Genomic DNA, 19360 nt, shown 5'->3' with positions numbered 1-19360 from the left:
AGATGGTCGGGTTCGGGTTCGCGTCGGGTTTCGGGTTTGAAAACCCGAGACCCGACCATCTCTACTAAATATGAGCTCAGTAGCTTTCTAAAAACCCCACTGCTGCCAAGTGCCAAGAATAGGTTCCGGCTCCCTACATATTTCATAAGTCAACATTTATGAATTTTGATAAATCTAGTTCGCTGCGTGTGTGATTAAAACAATTGTTTTATCGAAAATATTAGTACCCTATTCGGGGTAATGCAATTCGGGGTAGCATCATGGATCGAACGCGTGTTTTTTTTTTCAGTGTACGGTGCCGCTGTAAAAAGCTCGCCGAGCTGTCAAGCCAAACTGTCAAACGGCGTTTTCTGTTTTCCCGACGCGCTGCATTTTATCGGACGTGTCTCCGCGTACCGGTCGAAAATAATTAAAGTTTTACTAGTGAAAAAGTACTATTTTCCAGTTGAATTGTAGGTTAATAGTTACGTTCCAGTGTGGAGCAAAGTGCCCAACTGAAAATGGATGAAGAAACGCCGGAATTGTTGTTTTTCGACACTTTTTCTCATGACACGTACGAGGTAAGAAAATTTTCTCGCTGGAGTCTGATGTGTTAAAGCGGGGATGCTCAAAGTGCTCAAATCGCTTTTTTTTTTGTTTGTAGAAACTGAACTTGGACCTGGTGCAGTTCCCGAAGCCGGTTTACATCACGGAGGTGCGCATCATTCCGCTGGGTGCCCGGGTTCAGGCGGATTTCCCTGGTGGTGTGCGGCTGGGAGCGACCAATCCGTCGCAGTTCAAAATCGCGCTATTTGTGAACGATTTGGGAAAGCCGGGTGCTCCGACTTTTGAGTGCCTGGGGGATTTCGAGTACAATCAGAATAATTGTATTCATTTGGAGTGTGGTAAGCCGGACGATGGGAGCCGGAGGATTCCGACGGATGGGCTGGTGCTGAAGGGGTTCTACACGACGATTACGCTGGCGGTATATGGAATTTTGACGGCGAACATTGCGGAGCCGATTGTTTCGCCGCGGGAGACCACTCCGCTGCCGCCGCAGGAAGCGCCGGTGGAGATTGTGGTGAGTGATGTGATGACGGGGGGAATTGCCGAACCGGGAGGGGTGGGACCGGAGTGGCCGGAAGAGCCCCCAACGGTGACGGTGGTTCCGGCGGAGGTTTTCGTGCAGAAGGAGTATCCGGAGGCGGATGGAGAGGATATTCCGAAGGATCCGAGGCCGTACGCGAGGAGAGTGGCCGCGGCGGTGGTTGTGGCCAGTCCGGCTGAGCCGAGTTCCCCGAAGATGATGGAATGCGACGTGGTGGATAAGCGGGGCAAGAGGGTTTCCCGCTCGACGGAACGCCAGATGCATTACGAAACGGGGGTCAGGTCGCGGGGAAGGAGCCATGAGTATTCGCGGTCGCCCAGTTTGTGCAAGGAGTATGGCGGCGTGGGCGTTGGGCCGAAGCGAGAATGGTCCAGAAGCCCGGACTATGGGAACAGATCTAGGAGGATTCGCAGCAGTTCGTACGATAGGGTGAGGCGAGGTTCGTCTTACGATTTGGAGAAGGATGATCGACGCAGGCCAAGATCGCCGATCGATTCACCGAGAAGACCGCGTTCTCCCGATCCCATGGACTCGTCGAACGATTACGAAGAGGAAGATTTCAGACATGGAGCTCCCGGTGGGGGACATGGAGCGAAGTATGAGAAGAGAACGGTAGAAGGACGGATTAAGGCAGCTGCTGGAGGAGCAACGGGAAGTCCTGCATCGGCATCGGCCACTCCGGTAGCTTCGCCGGCTCTGATCCCAGAAGAGGATGCCCTCTCGGCTACGGAACAGTTCGAACCGATTCTCAGCGATGAGGAAATCACGGAGGATTACGATTTCGATATGGATTACGAGCCGACAGATGAGTATTACAAGGCGTTCAATCCTTTCGTAGCCGTACTTCAAAAGTACACGCCGGATGAGGGCGCGGATGCTATCCCGGCTGTAGTGAAGCATTTGGAGAATCTCCTGAAGAATACGAAGTACGGAGCAAAGGCGACGATCGATTTCGGCGGGGAGTCGGCGGATTTCAAGGAAGGGTTCGTTGATTACACCGAGCAATGCGTGCAGCTTTTGAATCAGATCTTCGCCCACGATGAGTGGAAAGACAAATTCGAGAAGTCGGTCAACGGATGGATAGACGGCAAGAGCGAAGGAGTTGAGATTTTGATGAATTGCATCAAACTGGGGCTCGATTGGGATCGAGCGATGACACAGCCGCAGCCGGCTTCCAAACTGCGCCACATGAAGGCTGGAATAAGGCTGACCGAATTCCTTGGATCGACGGAAGCTTTCATCCAGGTTATTCTCGACCAGAAAGACTTCAACATCTTCGATAAACTGCTCGGTTTGTACTCGCAGAGCTACATGGCCCTATCCATCAAGTTGATGATCATCCGGTCGATCTACGCCTGTCTGGACACGAAGCGTGGATTGGATTACTTCCTTAGCCCGGCGTACAACGGCTACCAGATTCTTCTGCAACTGATACAGGAGAACCCATCAACGCGAATCAGTTTCGCCTTAAAAGCGCTACTCAAGAAGATCAATATGTACGAAAACCTTGATCTGATTCGCAGCACCATCTCGGACATGTACGCCATCCGCAGCGAGCCAAACTTCAAACCCGATCCAGCGATGGTCTCCATCCTGGAGAACTGCTTTGCCGAACTCTCCAAGGCCCTCACCTGGGACGCAATCGCATACAGCCAGCCGAAACGCTTCCTTCCGGTGTCCGCCAAGTTCGAAATCCACAAGGACATCAAGTCGGCTCTAGCCGGCAATCGTAGCTTCGTGGCGTACTTCAACGTGCACAAACTGCTGGAGACGATCATTCTGCTGCTGGAGATGAAACTTCCCTTCTCGTCCCTCATAGGAGCCGTGTACGATCTCCTTTCGGCGCTGCTAAAAAATCACCAAAAACTCCACTACCTAGCCGATCACATCGATTCCGTGAACGTTCTGCTCAAGATCCTATTCCAGCACTGTCCAACCCCCGACGAATCCCACCCGGAGGACCTCCTGCACGAGCTGACCCGCGGCCAGCTGCTCGGACTCGAAATGTCTTACAAGCTACAAACGGTCTTCTATCTGGACGCCATCGGCCACACCAAGGACGACCTGGACAAGCTGGTCGAACATCTGCAGGGGCTGTTCTATCTGGCGAACAGCTTCGGCAAGCGCTACGTCGTCGAGGTCCTGTCCATGGACGGCAATCTGAAGCTGTTCCTGGATCTGATCGAAAGCGAAAAGCGTGCCCTGATGAAAGACGGATCGCCCGGGGTCAAGCACAAGTCCCCGATCTTGAGCTACAGCGTAGATTTGGTCGATTGCGTCGTCCGGCACTGTCCGAACGTCGGATATCTGGTGAAGCACGGCGAAACTCTGCTAAACCTGGTAAAACAGCACGAGCAGTTTGAGTCCTCGGTGAGCGCGATGCTCCAGGAGATGGCCGTCTACTTGAAGCCTTTGGAGATTCACGAGTTGTTCACCAACGAGGACATCAATCCGCTGGTAGAGCTGATGACGCGTAGCTTGGAGTTCATAACGACCTTCCCCGGAGATCTGATCATGGCGCTGCGATTGCTGCGTTACTTCGGCATCCCGGAATTCGACGGCCAAGGCCAGCCCAGCCACATAGAACTCAAGTACAAGTACACGATCTTACAGTTCTACTCGGCCGATGGCAAGACTCTACTGATCTCCATTCTTGAGAAGCTCAACACCTATTTCGACCAACCGGCAATCCACGCCTCAAGCCTGGCCAGCATGCAAGGTATTCTCCTCACCCAGATCCTCACGCCTCTGATCCAAGTCCTCCGGAAACTTATGACCTACTTGATCGAATGTCGCAACACCGAGTTCAAAGACCTTACCGTCATCGAACCGCTTCTCCGCACCTACGCCCTCATGCAAAGCGTTCCCCCAACCGCCACCGCCATCAACGACGCCCGGGAGATCCAGAAGGACATCATCAAGATACTCCTGGCCTTCACCCAACCGACCCCCATGGACGGCCTAGACACCAACAACATCCACAAGAGCCTCTGGACCCAAATGGTCGGCGAACTGATCAAGTTCATACTGTTCGGCCCCAACTACTTCATTCCAGGACTGCTCGTATTCTCCGAACTTCTCCCTCTCCCCCTCCCCATTCAATGCCGCCAGGAGTTGACCCCCGTCGAAATCAACAAACTGGTCAACGAACGCCAACTGTGGTCGGCCCATCTCCACCCGCAAAGCCCCTCCATAACCGAAATGATTCAGACGATCTGTCCCTCCAGCTACACGCCCCTCCTGGTCATCTTCAGTCGAGTTTGTCTGCAACTCTCCGATCTGGCCCCGAACATGACCCTGCTCATCTCCAAAGCTATCACCGATCTGATCGTGCAGGAACCGCTTCTCCCAGGAAACCTGGCCAGCACTTCGCACGCTCGCCTCTTCAGCTTCCTGGGCAGTCTCGTGTGCCACGCCTCCGTCAAGGTATCCGTCTTATCGATCCTCTCCGGTCGCATCATGGAACTGATGACCAGCATCCTTCTCAACCCGGGCCAAACCCCCGCCCACCAGCAAACCCAGGAGAACATCTACATGGTGTTCCAGAACCTGCTCGATTCGGAGTTCGCCATGATGTTCGGGAACATTGCGCCGATGATGCAGCTGGCGTGCTCTCTGCCGCCCAAGGAGATCATCGAAAGCTGCTGCGCCACCATTGTGGAGAACATCTCCAGCGAGGAGGTCGGAGCCGGCGTGATGACGGCGGCGCTGCGGACCATGCTGCTGCTGACCGAACATGAGTGAGTATTCTGCTGGTCATTACTACTGGCTCAATAATGCATGATATTTATTTTGAACCATGCACCTTTAAATGATAGTTTAAGGTCCTGAAAATGTCAAATAAGACACACGGAAGTGTCTTCGCAAACAGTTCAAAGTTTGTATAAAAAAACTGATAAATGCATGGGGAAAATCGTCAATTTCGTGGTCTTACCTCTATGTATCCAGTGCTGGTAGTACGACTTGCAAAGAAGCGATCTTCAGCAAAGTTGTTCAGGGGATCAAGAACATCCGGAAAGCAAATAGTTTGGTTCGCGATTTTGCCGCTAGGTGGCGCTAGTGAGCACGCAAAATTGAGCATTAGTTAAACATTAAGTGAATCATACCTGAAACCAGTGCCGGATTTTGGCTTCGGGGGGCCCGGGTCATACAAAATTCAGCACGTTTTGGGATTCCACAAACTAATTTGAATTTGAGTTTTGAACGAGATAGTCGGTCCAAACGCATGAGGGGCCATCAAAATAGTTAAAGTGACATTGTCGGTTGTGAGCTATATACATTGAAAAAATCACTTGTTTTTAAGCTTTCCAAAATGTTTTAAGGTGATTTTTGCGTCCAAAGAGAAAAATATAATCATTCGTAGGAGATTGGCTCGTTTTTTTTTTGGCTTCTATATAATTTGTATAAAGTGAAGAATTGCTGAAAGTCTTCAAAGTGGTTTTCTCCAAAGCTCCTTTTGATTCTATTTAATACAAGTTTCCAGGTTTTTTTAAGTTACCGCATTCTCTGAAAAATAAAGCATTTACAGTACTAGCAAAAATAAAATACACGAAGCTGACTGGCCTGAAATTTGAACTACATGTTGAAAAAAACTTCAAATTAGAATTGTAAATAAATCATCAAATTTTGTACAAAAGTGTCTAAGTTCTTAAACTCCACCCATTTTGACAAAAATGTAAAAATTTTATTAGTTACATATTTTGAAAACAGAAAACATGTCTTTTGCTAAATGCTATTTTTCTCAAAATATTTTTTTTAAAAGCTTACAAAATCTTGAAAAGATAATGCTAAATTTCCTATGAATCGAATTCCAAGTTATTTATGAGATGTAGTTCAATTTCAATCAATCGGTTCGTTAGAAGCTGTTGTACAGTTCCTCAAACTAGACCATTTTTGTATGAAAAGACCGATGTCATTTGCTTCATTGTTGGCAATACTGTATATTCTATTAATTATACTTAAATTTTACTCTAAGCCTTTACTGAATTCAAAGAAAACTTCGTCAACTACGGAATATAAAATAGAAAAATATTTATAAATAATGACTACCACGTCACAAAAAAATTTCCCTTTGGTTTTTGTTAGAATTGCAAATATGTTTAAATTTTAAAGTTCTGATTGGAACCAGATAAACTCTTTGTATTGAGAGTAGTTCTTCACAGGTTTAGCCGTATTTGTAAGATCCTGCAACAACGTTAAGCGCATTTTAAATTCAAATATTTTTTGAATACTAACTACAGAAAAATTAAATTTTGGCTTAATATTCATGATTTTTTTTTGTAATATATTGAAGGATAACAATTGGGTCCTAAAATTTTTAATAAAATCTTGTTTTTATTTAACAACCCGAAAGAGCATGTTACTTCAACTACTTTAGCATTTTTTCCCGCTCAAATAACGGCTATATCATATTTAAACTTTAATTTAAAAATTGGGTTCATAAATGAACCTTGACACTTGAGATCATGTTTGACGTTCGCTTAGTCGACAAAAACACCACAGGGGTTTTAGTTTCAACACTGGGGTTGTTCCTATCTGACATTTCGGAAGGGACACGGAAAACAAAATACAAAATTTGAGTTTAAGGGGTCTATTTTGTAAATCGAGTAGATTCATGTGACTCGTCTGAAATCACTGTCGATCAAAGTAAGCATGCGTATTTCAGATGTCACCCGTCGACTCCCATAGTAAGCCAGTCACATAGAGTGACAATAGTCGAAAAACTCGAGTGACAGAGCCGTGTCGAGCAAATTTTTTGGTCGACATTGACTCCAGTCGAGTCATTTTGATCGACTCGACTTATAAAATAGGGCCCTAAACCAAGGGGTGTGACAAAATCTAAAAAAATGTTTTTTCGACTTGAACCAACGGAAAACATTAGAAAATTGAGTAAACATGTGTTTTTGGCTTAAACTTAAGCGTTTGACACTAAAATCGGGACAGGGCTTTAGGACCCTATTGACCATACCATACTGTGGGATTAGACAAAGAAAAACTAAATAACTTTAGTATTGGAAAGTTGACTTTAGAATAAATGACTTTAGCAAGAACGTTAGAATTATATGCCCAAATGTCTAAAGAGAAAATATTGTATGGCATTTCAAAATGTTTTTTGTTCTTAATTTTGGTTCCTCGGAGGGCCCCCTTCATCGGGGGGCCCCTTTCATCGGGGGGCCCGGGGCATTTGCTTCCTTGGCACCCCCCCAAATCCGGGCCTGCCTGAAACACTTGAATATGGAATGAATCAGACATGAACCACTTTAAAATGAGTAAATAAGCTCTGAAGTACTGAGACGTGAATTGAAATAAACCTTAATAAGGTACCTTGGGACAAGTGGGTAATGGAATGCGCATAGTTGAGATTCTAGAGACTTTAAATTGAAACAAATGAGGTCGTGTATATATTTTTGCTTGACTCTTACCAAATACAAGCAGTAGGCTGAAATTGATTATTCTGTAAAATTTAAGAAAAAAACTACAGAAAAAGTGAAAAGTTTATCGTTTTGAACTATAAATTCGAAATCTAACAGTTATATTTACGATTTATATTAACTTCAACATTTGTTAAGGCGTCCCAATGAACAATGACATAAGTAACATGCTAACAAAGAACATTTTATTCTTGTTACTTGAATTTTCTTCTGTTCAGTTATGTTTGCTGAAATGATTCGACAACATTATAACTGCAACATTTCCAATGTTAATTCTCACACTATGGTACAGCAATTACACTGCTGCTCTGTAGAATTTCCACCGCTCGTTATTTGTTTTTAAGAAAGTCGGATAACTTTTCGGGAGAAATCAAACGGAATCTTTTAATTTAAAGTATTTAGAATCTTTTGTTATGTGGAAAGACCTATACCCCATTTTTATATTTTAAACTAGCTCTACATAGACATTCCTCGAGATTTCCGTGCGTTCGCTCATATTGGAATTTTTTCAATCAACGTCTTCCTTTTTATCGGCTGTCCGAAGTAGACATATTAATATCGTAATGTTTCGCAACCTCTTTTAGAGAAATTCCATGATTTCTAATAGCTTTTAACGCTTAGAGTATAGTGTTTCTTGAATTATCAGTACAGCTTTTCAGTATAGCTTTTCACTTGCCCCACGCGATAAGAAAATGCGTGGTATTTCAATTTAGTTATTTTTTGGTCTACGTCGAATTAATTCCAAAAACTTTTTTTATTGCGGTTTGAAACTGTCAGAGAGGACAACTTAGAAGTGGTACAGAAAATTGTTTTCCGCAACTTTTTCCACTGAAAATATTAAAACAAGATTGCACGCCGCCAACATGTTAAGGAGTTATAGTTGACAGGTTAACAATCTTTCGCTCTATTATGCAATAATGGCTGAAAAATGTCAGGAATCTCTTACCTATCGTAATGTTCTGAATGGCCTCTAAGGTTTACGCATGAATTTGAAACATTAATTCACATATTCATTATGAGCTTATTTCTGTGACCCCAGGGCATTGGATCAAGACCGTGTAAAAAATCGCGAGTTCACCCCGAACGTTGCGGTTCGCCGTTTCTTGTGCGTAGGCGTTGGCTTTTCTGATAATGTTGTCCCAACGTTCCCGTTCGCTAACAACATGTCGATTCTTCAATCCGGTTCCTTCCCAGCCAACAAATATGTTCACATAACTGAGACTGCAAGTGAAGAAAGTGATCACTTATTCGGTAAAAACAGATTGTATAAAATGCACGAATTCCCTCTATTCGCACAAATATGGAGCCCATATACTTACATTTTAGAGAATTTATCGTGGTCAATACAACTTCAGACAATTTGATTTCGCGTTCACTGTAATTTCATGTATGATTGTGTATTGCAGTTTATATGACTTAATTTTTACAAACAAACATAATAAGAAAAAAAAATCACGAGACAAGTCTCAAACCTCTGACCTTTAGATCACTAGTCTGATACGCTACCACTATGCCGTACAGTCTTAGTTGTTGGACTCGGTCTTTTAGCAAATATGAATGAAACACTGTAGAGCATCATGTTCGAGTGTAATCGAACTTAATTGTCATTTTGCAAATGAGCCAGTGCAACACGGAAGGTTTCAAGTTTTATCGAATTGACGTTGAAACCAAGTGCAGCAATTTATTAAAGACATCGTACGAAAATACTTATGTAACGTGATGACATTGTGTTTCTGTTGAACAGGGATGTTCTTTTAACCGGTAAGTCAATTTGTTCATGAATTCCACTTTTTGTTTATGTTGCGTTCGGCGATGTGGCCTGTATGATTTTATATCTACATCAGATGAACTCATATGTAATCTCACATTGATGATTATAATAGAGTCATACCAAGTGAAAAAGAAATCGTAATGGAATGACAGTTTAAAGCCGTGGTCACCAAAGTGCGGCCCGCGGGCCGCACGTGATGGCTGTATCTCTGAAATCTGATAAGTTTTGCAATTTTTTTCTTCGGGGTGCTGTTCTACTCCCAAAGTTACAAAGAACATCAAACTAAATTATTACGAAAACTATCCACTATCAAAAATAAAAATGATATAAAAAAACAGGGCTGAGGATCACTGTTAAAGTTCATATTTGGTCAGACTAGATTGGAATTTTATAAAATGCAAATTCAAGTCAGATGAAATTGATGACTTCATTAACGATTTCAATCAATTAAGTTTTGCATCATATCTAATTCCAACGAAACTTGTACATTTATACAATTTGAAATGAACATCCTTATATGATCTCTGGTTTGCTGGGTTTAGACGATCCTTCCACATTCCGATCTTTGATCAGCTGTTGTCGTTCATCGTCGATTCTCATTTTCTTAGCTCCAACCGGTGTACTGTTCGCTGGTTTCTTCACAGCACCCAGCGGTCGTTCATCTGATCTGTTAGTTAGGATGTCATTTCTTTGCTGTTGGTGGTTGTTTCGCATGGTGAACCGTCCAGCTGTCATCTTTGCGAAAGTATTTGGCAGCGCCGGGAACTCAGCAATATCAGCCAAAACGTCGTACTGGTTCTGTGTTGTGATCGGAGCAATAAGTTCTCTGGCCTCCATATAGGTCAGGTTTTTCTTCGACATCATTGTTTTGATACCTATCTCTCGCTGTCGGGAAGGGCAGTTTGGATCCGTGGTACGATGATCCGATTTCCGACAATGCAGGCCTTTCACTTCATTGGGGCATTGTTCTTCCACTTCCTCGTGTATGCGTGAGCATTTGCCACATCGCTTGTTCGATTTGCAGCTTTCTTCCTTATAGCCGAAGCGGTGACAGTTGTTGCAGAACACGAACTTTCGGATGTACGGTTGGACCTTAACCGACGACCCAAACACCTTCATCTTTTCCGGCAAACTCCTAGCCTTGAATGTAACGCTGACTCGGTTTGAAGCAACTTTCATTCCTTTTTCTCGATCCCATCTGTTCAGCCTGTACAGGTTCACTACTGGGTATGAGCATTCGCAGTCCTGCTCAATATCCTCCATCTCGATATCCGTCGGAATGCCTCCGATGACGACCGTGATGCAAATACATGTCGGGGAATGTACGCCTTGTAACCTTTTTCCGTCAAACTGGCTTCTCCTACTAGAAGATTCGCCTTCATCCATGAATTGAAGAACACAATGATTTTATTGCGTCCGAGATACTTCAGCTCCGTGATTTGATTCCGGTATTTGTCGAGCTTACGCAGCACCGATCCCACCGAAAACTTGTTGATGCGTTTCGTCTTGTCAAGTATTTCGACGTATACTCGATACGGTGCAGCATCCCTAGCCGTATATAGGTACGATTCACGTGGTGGATCGTCCGCCATATTGTCTTCGCCATTTTCAATTGGGTCTTTTCCTTTGTCCGGAGGCAGATCACCGCCTCCTCCAGTCGCCATGTTTTTTCTCTTCAACGACACTTTTTCTCTCGACATTCTTTTACAATTTACGATCAATCGAATAAAACTTAGCTTTTATCGATTTTGCACATCTAAACACTAGATTCTGCACTAGATTCCGCACGTAAAAGCTATTCTGAAATCACAAATCAATCCGAACAAAATAACGAGAACTGATCGCACGTACTTGGAAAGTTCCGCTCGTAAAGGCGTTCACTACTCGTACGTATTAAACAAATTTTGTCGTTCAGACAGGCTGTGGACTATGAGCCTCTGCATGCCATAAAACGTTTGACTTTTACTGTGCGCCCTGTTTTCAAGTTGCCCGTGAGAGAGAGCGAGACAGCACCAACACACGGCGCACAGTAAAAGTCGAAAGAACAAAGGAATTTATGGCACGTACAGAGGCTCATAGAGATGAGTGACGTTTGGCGCACGCACACTAACGTTTGCTATCCCATGTAAATGTTGTTTGTTTTCTAAAGAAACTATAAGCAAAGAAGCGAAATGTTCCAATTGGAATTCCAAGTTTACTGTCAATGTCATTCCAATCGAGCAGGAGACTTGTCAAACACTTTTTCACACAAGCTGAAAACGGCTCACACAAAAATGTTACCGCCCACGACAATTTTGCTTCTTCTGAAGTAGCATGTTTTCTAAATACATGAGTGTCGGTTGCAATTTTCATGCTTTGCATAAAGAATGCTCTACTCATTACATTGGTTTTCCATACATTCAGTCATTTTTTCATTCGTTACCCAAACCTGTGAAAATTTAACACATCAAACCTGTGACTCGCTTTTAGCGTGGGAATCAACATTGGCAGTGCTGCGTAATAGATTTGGCATAGTTGCTAGCTGATTTATTTTGAATATGATCAGATTTCGTCTCTTTATAATTTAGACTCTTTAATGTTTTCCTCTAGAAAACCTCAAAATCACCGTTGTCACAAATGTTTGTTTATCACTCGCGTTGAATAACATAAGTTGAATGTTAAATTGTTAAAAATGGTTTTAAATTGTGTTGTTGCTGGCTGTCGCAGTTATGGCAGTGATAAAAACATCAGTTTTTATGGCATACCATCGGTACATAAAAGGACGGACGAAATATCCCGCAAGTTGATGATGAAACGAAGACAAAAATGGATCAAAACATTGATGTTGGATCGTGATCCACCACCGTACATTCGCGTTTGCAGTCGGCATTTCGTTTCTGGACGCGTTCTAAAACTTTGTTTGATGCTTTTAGGGACGACATGCCGAGTTTCTCGGAGCTTACGCGAGAGGAAGCATTTGTGCTGACTCTGCGTAAATTCGGCTCAATGAGCCATATTGCAGTAGCATGCAAAATGCAAACCCACTTTATGATTATGAATAGCAATTTATCCTGACGTCCAATCAAAATGTGGTTTTCGGCAAAGTTGTAGCTAGGAGGATTTCATATTAGAAGAAATTGTTCACTTTTCCATAAAATATTATGACGAAGAGATAGAGAGCTGAACACAAAAGATTGGCGAAATCTCCATATAAACTTCAAATGGCGTGTGCACAGTCAAATTTCTTCCGAATCACTTCAAACTTTAGGAGGATGCTGTTTACTATAATTAAAATCGTTTAAGCACAGGGGAGCAAACATTTCAAAATTTGCATCACTCTAATATTGCACGTTAGGTTACTTATACAACATTCAGCCGTCGGTCATATCTAATTATTTTTTTGAAACGATTGATGGAATTATTATTTTATGAAGGGGCTCGTACTGTTCTCGTCAAGGAGTGTTTTACGACAACACATGCCCTTAGCATTAAAAAATAAATATAAGGATGCAGTATCGATCATCATTGATTGCTTCGAGATTCCTATGGAATCACCAAACCCAAAGGCAATGAAAGCTAATGCAAATGTTTTTTCTAGTTACAAAAAACACAAAACTGTAAAAATTTTGATAGGAATAAGCGCATCTGCTTTGGTGGCAGAACATCAGACAAAGAAATTGTCAAAATGTCCGGATTCCTTAATACGATAGAAGAAGGTGATTTTGTGATGGCAGACAGGGTGTTCTTGATAGATGAGTTGCTTACACCACTCGGGGCATCCGTGACCTATCCTGCATTCAAAAATAAAAACCGCCATCTGGAACCTCTGGACGCTGTGAATTCTAAAGAGCTATCTTCACTACACATACACGTGGAAAGGGTTATCGGATCTCTTCGACAAAAGTATCTGAATTTGTCATATGAAATTCCTATCACCTTGATCCAGAGATGGAATAATGATTTACCTGCGATTGATGAAATATTAGTCGTAGCTGCACGTCTTGTTAATTTGTTCTCTTCCGTTGTTTTCCCATGATTCAGTTCAGAATTGTTTTGTTGTTAATTCGTATGATAATAAAAGACTTTCATTAAGCTTAAGACATATTTTTTTCTTCATTGAATTTTTAATTTACTCATTTTCTCAAAATTCTAAACAAGAGTGCAAATATGCTATATTAGACTGTTAAGTGTTGCTAAACATTTTTTTTTGTACTTCGTTCCTTTTCAATTTTGGGTTTGTATTGGAGTTAAGGTTTGAGTGTAACATTTAGACATTAATTCAGGCAAGATAACGTTCCTACAAAAAAATTGGCTTTCTCCTTATAAATATTCCAGAATGGTTCATTTCGTTTGACTTCAAAAATCAATAAACGCTTTGGCGACCATACGCCAAAGTATCCAAAGCTAGCGTTGCCCAAATGAATCTGCATGATAATTTGTAAAACGTATTTATGGTTAGGGTTGTACAAAATTTCGCCGTTTGCATCCTTAATAATGTATGGATTGTTCAACTCAGTCAAAACGGTTACCATGTCTTCAGAATCTCGTGCAGAATACGGACACTTCACCTCAACAACTACAGTCCCGTGACAAGTGCAACGAAATATTGCATCAGGAGATGCTGCAAGACATGGGGTTTCGCTGGATATAATCAGACCACATTTCTCTTTTGTGATGTTGTGATGAAGATCAGCTACTGCTTGGTAAAGTTAATTTATAGCGACATCTTCGTACTTCTTACCATATCTTGTAGAAGCCGTTGAAAATTGAGCGTTTTCTGGGTAACAAATCCGTTTCACTATTGAGAGTGACGGTTTTGAAATAGTGGTGTGACACACTTCCTTTAAAATTGATGCAGTGATACGGCCACTTCGGTACATTAACCACCACTTGCTGTCGCATTGATGCTTGGTAATAGCTTCAATTTTTACTAACTTGTCTGGATGCTTCTTCATATTATCGTAGACTTCTTGAGCCTTACACCTCAAAGTTTAAAGGTCCATTTTAGAAACAGAATGGTCAAAAAAAAAAGGCACAAATCATGTCCTTCTAGGTCCTCACTTATTTCATCATCATTTGAGCAAGAAGTGCATTTAAAGTTAAGATTACTCTCACTACAAAACTGCATCACGGCGGCAACTTTTATATTATCACTTTGAATAGCTTCTAGTAGCGCTACCTGACGTATACCATCAGCTGCATCCGGCCATCTGTACGGATGTGTTCGTTTAATCGTCCGACCGAAATCTATGTCCCGCACTTTTTTTTATATAAATCTGCAGTAACGGAAGCGGAAGGTCGTTTCCAGTACGCTGGCAAATCCGTCACCGATATCTATAAAAATATTGGACTGGTAGAGTGTGTTGTAAATTATATCATTCATCATTTCTTACCTTTTTCTCGAGTACAGCATTTCGGATTTCATCAAGTGCGAAAAGGGTTGCACCAACGTGACTACATGCCTCCAGTATTCATATAGCACAATCACAGTGTGCTGCTAAAATGCTCCCGTTTGAATGAACTAGTACCCATGGTCGCAAAGGTTTTTCGTTCAGCGAAAAGGAATGGTGCACTACATCCTTGATTTTCCGTCCCGTCCCGAGACTTTTTTCACCCAACCATTCTTGAAATACAGCACGGCGTCCAATCCTTTCGAACAATCCTTTGGCAATCCCGTCAACGGATTTGTGTCCAGCACCAGAAATTGATAGATTCGGGCGAACCGGGCGAACAAGACGTTGAGAGGCACATCAGACCAACTATCTCTCACTCATACATTCCCTATCCCTTCCAGCGGTATCACTCACCAAAACTAGCAGTCTGTTGGCAGCGGTTTGAACGCCGGCAAAAGACACTCAGCCGAAACAGCAACTCAGAGGCATGACCAAGGGGCGGATATACTCACAGAAACAATAAATGTTTAAATACGGCAAACTCGGGTTCGCTCGTTTTCTTAGGGGAATTAGAGGGTCGATCTCGGCTTGCTAACTCTCGCCAGTTTGATTCTGTCCTTAACGTACAAGCGAGCAGTAAGTGCGCGGTGGTTGTAACTTTATAATATCTAGTGTCATTAAAAGTCTTAAAGCTAAAGTTAGTAGTTTTAGTTGTGAAGAAGTTATTAAAAAGCGTGTAGAGTGACCTTGATCCAACGCATCTGAAACACTACCAAAAAGTTGAAGTTAGAAGCAAGAAAAAGGTCCACAAAGGGGCCTTTTTCTTTGTATTTAGCAGTTTTGTTCGGAGGAAGAACGCCATCTTTATTCCCTCAGAACAAAGGTAACTCTTGGGTCCTTGGATGCCTGACCAGAGAAGCCATCTTGGGATTCGGTGAAAGATATTGAAGTCGCGGAGCAAAACCGCCGTCGAATAGGAAGCCGATTCCAACCAAAGCTTCGCCCGAAGTTCCGAAGCTCCCGGCCCTCGATCGCTACCCACGAGTGACGTAGGAATACCCGATCCTCTACTGGTCCGGTGCCTTATCAATGTGAATACCGACCAAGGACGCCCCGATACGCCATTAGCCGTTGCAGAATCCACCCCGACCACCTCAAGGTGCCGTTAGTCCACAGAAAGTCCACCACGCATGAATAAAAACCGCAAGTAGAACTGTGTGACGTCACGTTACAGCTAGATCATAAGAAATGGTCATTATACACGAATATTTATGTAAAAACACTCAATACACAATGTCAGTACACGTAAATTCAAAGTGTTTCAAAGGAATTTCACTACTATTTAGATTTGCTCCGTTTCCGGACTCAAAAGGAGTCTTCAAACCTCCCTCACTTTGCGTGAGATCTTAATTGAATTGGCAGTGTAGTCTTTGAGCATATTTCCCTTGAGACGTTGTTTGTGAATGCCACCTATCCTGAGCACACTTCTGAGGATGCTCTAAGAGCGAGTTCCTGCTGGAAGTAGACCTGTGAACATAAGTGAGTGCCTTGTACTGATTTCCCTGATTCCGACCCTGGAGATCCCTTTTTTCACTGAGCATAGCCAAGGGGGTTATAACTTCTACGGAAACTTTGTACATATACGCATCGCATAACGCCAAAAGATGATTTCATTATACGTACATTCTGGTTGTCTGGGATTCAGAAATATTCGTTTTGATGGATAAGTTCACAAATTGATGTGAACAGGTTTAGTGAGAAGGAAGTTGGCCAATGTAGCGGCCATCTTTGGATTCTGGGATTATTCTCCTTTAATAAATTCGTCCCATACCAACTTATTTACGGAGGGAGATTTGTGTGGACCAAATGAGTTGAAATTTTCAGGAAGTGGTATTAAATAACTCGCATTATTATTCAAATGTGCAAATGTTTAAATGTTCAAAGTTGTTAAATTTTGCATATAAGGCTGGTCACCCTACTAAATATTCACTTATCAATTCCTTCTCAATTTCAGCATCACCTTCACCACCTTGATTGCGGCGATCGAGAAACGCAAGGATCCCATCATGGCTATCGTGCAGAAGTTTGCCGACAAGGCCCGCGAAAACCCGGACACCTATCGGCAAATCTTCATCCTTCTAGGGGAGTTTTGGCGCTCGCTCGTCATGATCGACGAGACCTCACTCGTGGGTTTCAACCTGCCCAAAAGAACAGTCAAGCTTACCCCGGAACAGTTGGCCTCACTGGTGTTCCTTCCGTCCCGTAAGGAAGGCCAGGAACATTCCGTGGCGGACTGCACCGCCATGCTCAAAGAATTGCTCGTGTTCTTCAAAAATGACATCAAACCGATTGAAGCACCAGAGCCGGAAGTGGTGGAAGACAGTTCTCAATCCGTTCCGGCGGTTCCTATCGTGGCTGCCGACACGCTTGAGGAGAATATACTCTATCTCATGGATCAGCTGAAGGACGTCGCTCCCGGAGTGATGGAAACTCAGTTCGATTTCGGAGTTATCGAACCACTGCCGCAAGCAGAAGGCATCGTAACCCAGTACAGCTCTCGGAACGTGTTCATCGTCAGCGAGGAGTTCGAGGATCAGCTCAAGGCCAGCTATTGGTTGAGCTTCTCGCCCTGCGAGGACGACCTGGAGCGGGAGCAAATTCCGTGCGATTTGAACGAACTGGCCGTGAGTTGCCTCAGTGGAGATATTAACCTGACGTCGGACTGCAAGCGTTTGCTGCATTTGTCGGCTTCGCCGCACTCGAACCGGGATCGCGTTGCCACGGCTCCTTGCTTCCGCACTAGGCGCGTCGAGGTCGAACCCAGCACCGGGCGGCCGGAGAAGAAGATTTTCGGTAAGTATATTTTAGCCTGTAAGTAAATCGGTCTATAATTCAACATTTATAATGTTGAAAATCATAGCCGAGCCTGACATAGCCTATCCTATACTAACTGACAAAAAAAATGAGGTTTAAGTTTTTTTTGCTTTAACTTTGGTCTATGCGGATTAAAAATTCAATCCCTTCAATTACATAACACATGATTGTTTCTGTTTTCAGCAACCCCACTGCGAGGCCGTGGTTTCACCCGTGCCCCGATTACACGCAGTGATCTGTTCCGCTCGCGGCCACCAAACACGTCGCGTCCCCCCTCTCTGCACGTGGATGACTTCCTGGCGTTGGAGACTTGCGGTGCGCAACCAACTGGCCCCACCGGATATAACAAGCTGTCCCGGGACATCATCACCATCCGGGGCAGTGGACGTGGGCGTGGCCGTTCGTTTTCGGACCGTGGTCGGTCCGGGTCTGGTTCCGGCTGGGGACAAGGCGGAGGTGGTGGCGGTGGAGGAAGTGGTTGGTCGGGTGGCCACGATGGCCCGTCCGGATCGGGAGGTGGTAAGCATTTTGGAAGTGGTGGTGGTGGCGGTGGAGGGCACAGTCACTACCGGGAACCGTCGCAGAATCACTTTGGGGCGCCACATGTGAGATCGCGCTCCGGTCGTGGGTTCAGCCGCTACGGTGGACGACCCTATTCGCGACCACTTTAGAAGGCGTGAAATTGTAACCTTATTACCGCTAAGGTTGGTACTCTTTTCTTTAGAAACACACTTTAATGATTAAAATTAGCTTGAATCGTAATAAATTTTATGTTTTTTTTATACGTATCGCTTTCAATAAATAGATAATCGCAACATATTTTTTGAATCCATTAGGACGAAAAGAAAATTCATTTTGGCAGAAGTTATATATTTTGTTGCAGAGACGTCCCACCTCTAGGCTCGAGATCCTAGGACTGAGCGAAGTCCGTAGGCCAAACTTTGGAGAACACAAAATACCATCAGGACAGATTCTGTTATATTCTGGCCACGCTCCCAGGCACCGTGGAGTTGGCTTCCAGCTCAGCGCCTAAGCTCATGCCGCGCTTATGAAGTGGGAGCCTATAAATGAGAGAATAATCGTCGCCAGACTTAGAACACGGGTTCGAAACCTTACCATAGTCCAATGTTATGCGCCAACCGATGCTGCCGAATTGCAGGACAAAGAGAACTTTTACAGTGAACTCAACGCTGTCGTGAATAAGATTAAGAAGGGTGATATCAGGATCTACATGGGCGACTTCAATGCGAAGATCGGATCCGACAACTCGAGCTAAGTATGAGCCCGTTATGGGACGGATGCCATGGTCTCGGAGAAATTAACGAAAACGGAAAGCTGTTGGCACAGTTTTGTGGCAACAACGACATGGTGATCGGGGGATCGCTCTTTCCCCATCTTTCGGTTCATAAGGTCACGTGGGTCTCCCGTGACGGCTTTACTCACAATCAAATCGACCACATCTGTATCAGCCGAAAGTGAAAACGGAGCCTTCTTGATGTGCGGGATAAACGTAGCGCTGACATCGCATCCGACCATCACCTTCTCATCGGCAAGGTACGTCTGTGCATTGCGCGGATTCGTCGACAGGAGGAAAGAGTCAAACATTGATTTAACACACGCCGACTGGAAGATGCCACAGCGAAAAGGTCCTACGTCGAAGAACTGGAGAATCGTACTGCAAATATTTTGGAAGGTGGCAGCGTAGAAGAGCAATGGACCGCCATCAAGAATGCCTTCATCACTTCCAGCGAAAATTATCTGTGTGGACCATATTGCCACGCTTCGTATCATCCTGGAGCAAGTCAATGAATTCCAAGAGTTCTTG

The 19360-nt window shown here is 43.9% G+C and overlaps 1 protein-coding gene across 1 annotated transcript; it reads left to right on the top strand.

Moving 5' to 3' along the window:
- Window positions 1-350: 350 nt before the first annotated feature.
- Window positions 351-18350, top strand: LOC5572544 (protein virilizer). The gene is made up of 4 exons (XM_001660418.2): window positions 351-560; window positions 644-4827; window positions 16676-17514; window positions 17719-18350. Exons 1-4 carry the CDS (start codon window positions 501-503, stop codon window positions 18204-18206), a joined length of 5571 nt encoding a protein of 1856 aa, XP_001660468.2. The 5' UTR covers window positions 351-500; the 3' UTR covers window positions 18207-18350.
- The last annotated feature ends 1010 nt before the right edge of the window (window positions 18351-19360 follow it).

Source organism: Aedes aegypti, chromosome 1 (genome assembly GCF_002204515.2).
Source record: "Aedes aegypti strain LVP_AGWG chromosome 1, AaegL5.0 Primary Assembly, whole genome shotgun sequence".
Classification (NCBI taxonomy): domain Eukaryota; kingdom Metazoa; phylum Arthropoda; class Insecta; order Diptera; family Culicidae; genus Aedes; species Aedes aegypti.
This window is presented reverse-complemented; position numbering and strand designations above follow the sequence as displayed.

Bases quoted from the DNA above. Each gene is read 5' to 3' on its own strand.
- LOC5572544 (XM_001660418.2), top strand. From the start codon at position 501: ATGGATGAAGAAACGCCGGAATTGTTGTTTTTCGACACTTTTTCTCAT. The intron at 4,828-16,675 runs GTGAGTATTCTG...TCTCAATTTCAG, and splicing joins CTGCTGCTGACCGAACATGA to CATCACCTTCACCACCTTGA. The intron at 17,515-17,718 runs GTAAGTATATTT...TTCTGTTTTCAG, and splicing joins GCCGGAGAAGAAGATTTTCG to CAACCCCACTGCGAGGCCGT.